The sequence below is a fragment of the Ailuropoda melanoleuca genome, chromosome 9, assembly GCF_002007445.2.
Source record: "Ailuropoda melanoleuca isolate Jingjing chromosome 9, ASM200744v2, whole genome shotgun sequence".
NCBI lineage: Eukaryota > Metazoa > Chordata > Mammalia > Carnivora > Ursidae > Ailuropoda > Ailuropoda melanoleuca.
The window spans coordinates 47,492,001-47,498,265 of NC_048226.1; the positions used below are offsets into that span (position 1 = coordinate 47,492,001).

Below are 6,265 nucleotides of genomic sequence, written 5' to 3' on the forward strand. Positions count from 1 at the left end.
CACACTCCAGTAACTAGAGTCAATCTTTCGATTGCCCCTTTTCTTCCTTTGTTAGATGCAAAAGGGCTGAGTGATCCAGTAAAGATTAAGAACATGCGGTTCCAAGTGCAGCTCAGTTTGGAGGACTACATCAATGACAGGCAGTACGACTCCCGGGGGAGGTTTGGGGAGCTGCTTCTGCTGCTACCCACCCTGCAGAGCATCACCTGGCAAATGATCGAGCAAATACAGTTCGTTAAACTCTTTGGGATGGTTAAAATTGACAACCTACTTCAAGAAATGTTACTGGGTGGTGAGTACATTTGAGAATTTCCATTTTATTTATTAGCATCCCACTCTGTACAAGGTTGACCTACTTATTTTTTGTCCATGACATAATGAACTGAATTTTTTACATTTAGAAAGTCCGCAGAATCCACTGGATGGAGCCAAAAATACTTGAACATATTGAAATCCTCATTCTTCCTAGTCTCCCCCATCTTTACGCTACGCAGTTTCTCTTGCCTTAGTTTTTGTCCTTTCAAATATGGTGAATGGAAATACATTTGCTATTTTTAGTGCTCCTGGGGGTGGATTGTATTTTTTTAAGCCTTGACTCCTTTAAAAGCCCAAGAATACCAGCATTGCAACATAACCTAAAAATACTTACAGTAAATACCTTAAAAATAAACACTTTGCTCCTGAAATAATTAATTGACATAACACAATGAGAAGAGAAAAATGAGATTTTGCTGCAGCAGTAAATGTCAGGAATAAGTTAAGAAATCATTTATTTGGTGTTCTGATCTAGATTAAATTTCCTTGTAAAATCACTTTATTTTATTTATTTTAGTTTTCGTTTTCTGGTGCTTAATGTGTTCCTAATGACATCTTTCTGAAATAAAAGTTGTTTATGCTATTAGTGTGATCCCAAATACTATAAACTTGAGGTAAGTGATTCTTGGAATTGCCTTAACAACAGGCAGCAAACCTAATGATTCCAGGAAACAGCACACAAGGTCCATTATTAATATACAACATAATATGATACAACATTAATCTAGCCAATGCACAGTGAAAGCTGACATTGTCCTTAATATGGCAGCAGTTCTATTCATTTCTTTTTGAAATCCCAAAAAGCACTTTGCAAAAATAGCAATGTTCAAGCTGTCAGTCAGAACATTTGTAGCAAGGTAAACTTGCTGTCCCTGATGAAATATCACTAACGCAAGCATCTTTTTATCTTCTGTAGGTGCTTCCAATGACGCTAGTCATCTCCATCATCCCATGCATCCACATTTGTCTCAAGATCCATTAACTGGACAAACTATACTTTTAGGGCCCATGTCAACACTGGTTCATACGGACCAGATCTGTAAGTATCTGGGCAACTTCTCAGCCATAATAATTTTTAAACTTAATTACCCGAGGAAAAGTGGAATTTGGAGAAAGAATCTATCAGTATCTGGAAATTGCAAAAATTAGGTACAGTTTCCTCTCAACTGTGGGTGATTGTGATGTTTCTCAAGACGCTTATTCTCCTAGGCATGCGTTTGCTCCCTAAAAGGGGATGTGAGTCCATAAATGCTTTTAAAGTACAACAGGATGTATGGGCAGTCCCAGTGTTGCCTAGTAATGCAGGACCATAAGAAGGACTGTGCAAGCAGGAACCATGCAAAGAAATCTTAGCAATCAACAGGAGAATTATGGTTTGGTTTTGACTTTTAAAAATGTTTGCCAAAACATTAAGAACTCTCTTAACTATAGGTTATAAATGTAGAGGGAAAGCGAAAAATAATACTCCTGTTATTTAAGTACACTGTAATGTAAACATTAAATTCACTGAGAATTAACGTGTTTTATTTCTTCATTAAAAAATTATGAAGTGTGGGGCACCTGGGTGGCTCAGTCAGTTAGGTGTCTGCCTTTGCCTCAGGTCATGATCCTGGAGTCCTGGTATCAAGCCCCTTGTCCGCTTTCCTGCTCAGCGGGGAGCCTGCTTCTCTATCTTCCTCTGACCCATGGCTTGTGCTCTCTGTCTCAAATAAATTCTTTAAAAAAAATTATGAAGTATAGCTTGAACAGTGCTTGCCACCTTACTACTCTAACTTGCCAGTGGAAGTGAGCATCTTTTCTATGCCTTGATGAATTTTACTCTTCCGGAAATTTGGATCAGCTTCCAACATTTTACCCTTTGCACTTCCCATGTCTGAAATGTCTCTGAGAATCCATACGATGTGATGGTTTTTTACAGGTTTCATTTCCCCTGGGACATCTTCATCCTTTTCAACACAATCAGTTTCTTCACTAATGTCCATCAGTTTTCCTTCAGTAAGTTCCAGAATGCAGATATAGAGACTCAAACAGCAGCAATGTCCACATTCCCAAGGGCAGCTAACTCATCTGTAACTCCATCCATGCTCCATTCACTTCCTGCATTATCACTTTTTACTCCATCCATGCTCCATTCACTTCCTGCATTATCACTTTTTGCTTCCTTTTTTTTTTTTTTCCAATTTTGCTTTAGCCATTTTTTTGCAAGTGTCATGAGAATTTACCACTAGGAGGCAAGGAGGCAACACAACCACACACTTAAGTTGTCAGTACATGAACTGAATAAAATATATTCAGTGACCAGTCACAGACAAACTCAAAGATTTGATGCGATTGGTCACTATCATAGGGCCCCTCTGTTATCGAGGTAATTAATGTAGACCAAAGAGTTAGCAGTGAAGTTTGTATGTATGCAGTTACTCACAGTTAATCATGAGTTACTGCTCACTGAAATTCGAACCATGTTTTTGCAGGACTGGTGCTATTTACCCAAGCTGTGATAACTGAAATGTATGCGTGTCAGATTTGTGCAAAGTGAGGGCCACTGGGGAAGCTCTTTGGAACTCAAATGATTATATAAATAGTAGGGGTTAGTAGCTAAGTTACACAAATTCTATTTATAAGCCACACCAGAGATGAAAATCTCTGACAAAATTTCTAGAATTGTTTCTGAATTTATACTAAATAATCATGGATTTGCTTTTGATCTGTCTCCTCTTTGTTTTTTTTAAAGATTTTATTTATTTATTTGATAGAGAGAGTGAGAGAGAGAGGGCACAAGCAGGGGGGAGGGGTAGAGGAAGAGGGAGAAGCAGACTCCCCACTGAGCAGGGACCCCCCCCAGGTGCCAGGCTCCATCCCAGGACTCTGAGCCCAAGGCAGATGCTTAACTGACTGAGCCACCCAGGTGCCTCCATCTATCTACTCTTAACACTAAACCAGCTAACTCACTGAGATTCCTTGAGTTATAACACATATTATTATAATTATGATGCATATCTGTTATTTCCTACTCACTTTACAGTAACCCTTAATAACTAGTTACAATATGGTTTCATGGAAATGTTCAATGAAATGTAACAATTTAGTGAGTATGATCTCACTGCTACCTAGTGGTAGGAAAAGTAGAGGCCTCAGAAATACTTATTACCACTGCTATTCCTTAGATACAAGCACTGGGAAACCCATGTGTAAATTGTGTCTGAAATACAAAGTTCTTTGAATATATGATAGAGGCAGAAGTAAAATTGCTAGGAAAATATACAAATATGGAAATAGTATGACATACTTAACCTGTGGGTATAAGTGCACTTGAAAGACATTAATTTGGGACCATCCTTGCGGAGCAAATGTTACCATTTTCATTTCATAGTCAAGAACAGAGAGAGGCAAGCCCATTACGATCTCTCTTAGAGATCAGTTATTCATAAACTCAGAAAATAAAAACATTAACAACATATTAAACATTAGGCATCAACTGGCAAGAAAGTTTAACAGTTCTGCTGGTGGTTGAATCTTATACTTTTTAAAATCTAGTTTTCTAGTATTTTTAAAAGCATATTTACTGACCCTAATCTTTTAAAAAACACATCCTATTTTTTCCTTTTTATTTTCCCTCTTTTGACATAAGATTTATAAAAATCAATTGTTTCATGCAAAGCAAAACATTAAACACATAACACACAAAAAATTTTAATTCATGTGTATTTTCCTGGCCTTTTATAGCAGGTCACTGTAGTCTTAGATTCATCCCAAATATCCAGAAATAATATTTAAAGCAAATATGGTTATCCTTTTGTCAATTAAACTGTGTCTAACAACGTTGTTTCTAAGTAATTGCTAAACCATATTTAATAATATTAAGTGAATACATTAAAGAAAATCAGGCAAAAGGGAACTTTTCTTATTTTTGTATAGGATTTTTAAAAGCTATTTTGGGAGAAAAAATCTATAAAGTGTGCAATGCCTCAGCATGATGATCAGACATTTTCTATTTGTTCTGTTAAATATGTGGAATGATAATAAATGTGAATGTTAAAATATTTCAAGTTTTTAAAAATTAAAAATCTAGAATAGTGCCTAGATTCTTTTATAATATAGTAAAAGTTTGCAATAGGAGGCTATACTATTCTAGACAATGAAGTGTTCAAACTGTAACTTTGGTTTACAATTCCGTGGGCTTGCTCTTTGCATTGATGGGGAAGGGACGGATGAGCAAAAAAGCCAGTACTTTTCAGATGTTTTTACCTACCATATAGGTTTCAAAGCACTTGAAAAATATCTTAACTTTTTATGTCATCTAATATGTTTGAGTTACTGGGATCCAAACCAAATACATTTTATTTTATGTGCATTTTTTATTGCAAAAAAATGTGAAGTTCTCTAAGATTTGAAAAAAAAAACAGCTAGCCTTCTGTTAATTCTTTTTATTGACTTTTTTTCTGCTGGGTCTGTAAGAGAATGAAATGCTCATAAATGCTATTAAGAAAGGCAGGAAGTGACTTTTAAGGGACTATTAAGTGACTATTGAGATTTAAGGGACTATTAAGTGACTATTAAGATGTTTAAGCATGCTCTATTCCATTTGAATGCTATCTGGGAGTTCAGAAGGCAGTGCAACGCCAATAGGTCCTCAACAAGCTCATAATGTATTAGATGATCCTACTTTATATATAATCTTTTAAAAATATCTCCAAAATAAAATAGTGCATTTGGTGTCATGCAGGACTTCCTGGGTTGAGCCAGGGTGATGGTCACCATCACACACAATTCTCTGCTTCTTTTTTAGCAACTCCTGAGACCCCGCTCCCTTCCCCACCACAAGGCTCTGGACAAGAACAGTACAAAATAGCCACCAACCAAGCTTCTGTGATTTCACACCAGCCTCTCTCCAAACAAAAGCAATTGTGAGAATGTGTTTACTCCTGAACGGCACTGCGTAAATGTGAAAACTTGGTCTTGAAATAACTCAGGATAGTACTTTTGGCAAACTCTTAGCCAAGGCTTCTTCATGGTGCTGTTATAAGATGGTATCCTGTCTTTTTGTTTATAGGCTCATTTTGTTTGTTGTTGCTATTGTTTAAAACTTCCCGATGCAAGCAATTTATATCTGAGTTTCCATATGTTTGTATAGTGTATTTTTCCACCTTCCCTTGCACTGTTCCTGAACTAGGTGAATCTTGTGTACTACTTTCATTTGTTGTCTTGATATTAATTTAAATCTGTAAATAATTGCTTCATTGTGATGTGATGCAGAACTAAGTGTTCTCTTTTGAGCAGAACAGTAGATCAGCAACTCCAGATTAACGTAAAATGAACCAAGGTGTTTTTTTTTTTTATCAGTTTTAAACTTGCAAATTAGAAAACTTAAGCAGTTGCTATAGAACAGGAAATATTTCTTTGAAGAAAAATCGCTTATGGGTATCTTATGGCTAAGAAGCATCCTTCTGGCCCACAGTTAAATATGCCTGTCTTTAGCTTAGGAAATCATGAGTAGCCATTCCAAGGATGACTGGCTATTCCTTGTAATCTGCCTCTATTCGAAGACGTATCTTTTTTTTTTTTTTTAAGATTTTATTTATTTATTTGACAGAGATAGAGACAGGCAGCGAGAGAGGGAATACAAGCAGAGGGAGTGGGAGAGGAAGAAGCAGGCTCTGAGCGGAGGAGCGTGATGTGGGGCTCGATCCCGGAAAGCTGGGATCACACCCTAAACCAAAGGCAGACACTTAACAACTGCGCCAGCCAGGCGCCCCTGAAGACGTATCTTGAGATAAAACATGTTTATTTTACCGGTTAGGATACAGGATAAGTCGTTTAAAGATTGGGGGGGGAACCCTTAAAACAGTGTCTTGACCAAGAAAGACATTGATTTTCTGTCCTAAAACAATCTAGAAGTAGTCGTGCATTGACTAGAACTTAGTACACGCTCGCGTCCCGTTCCCAGGGAGGT

General features: G+C 37.0%; 1 protein-coding gene across 3 annotated transcripts in view; it reads left to right on the top strand.

The window, feature by feature from the left end:
• HNF4G (hepatocyte nuclear factor 4 gamma) overlaps positions 1-5,952 on the top strand; it is a 121,650-nt gene extending 115,698 nt beyond the window's left edge. For all 3 annotated transcript variants that reach the window (XM_034668865.1, XM_034668863.1, XM_034668864.1), the window contains 3 exons: positions 56-292; positions 1,232-1,354; positions 5,102-5,952. In XM_034668865.1, coding sequence (XP_034524756.1) covers positions 56-292; positions 1,232-1,354; positions 5,102-5,223 — 482 coding nt within the window. In that variant the 3' untranslated portion in view covers positions 5,224-5,952. The remainder of the gene's footprint in view (positions 1-55; positions 293-1,231; positions 1,355-5,101) is intronic.
• Positions 5,953-6,265: the final 313 nt, after the last annotated feature.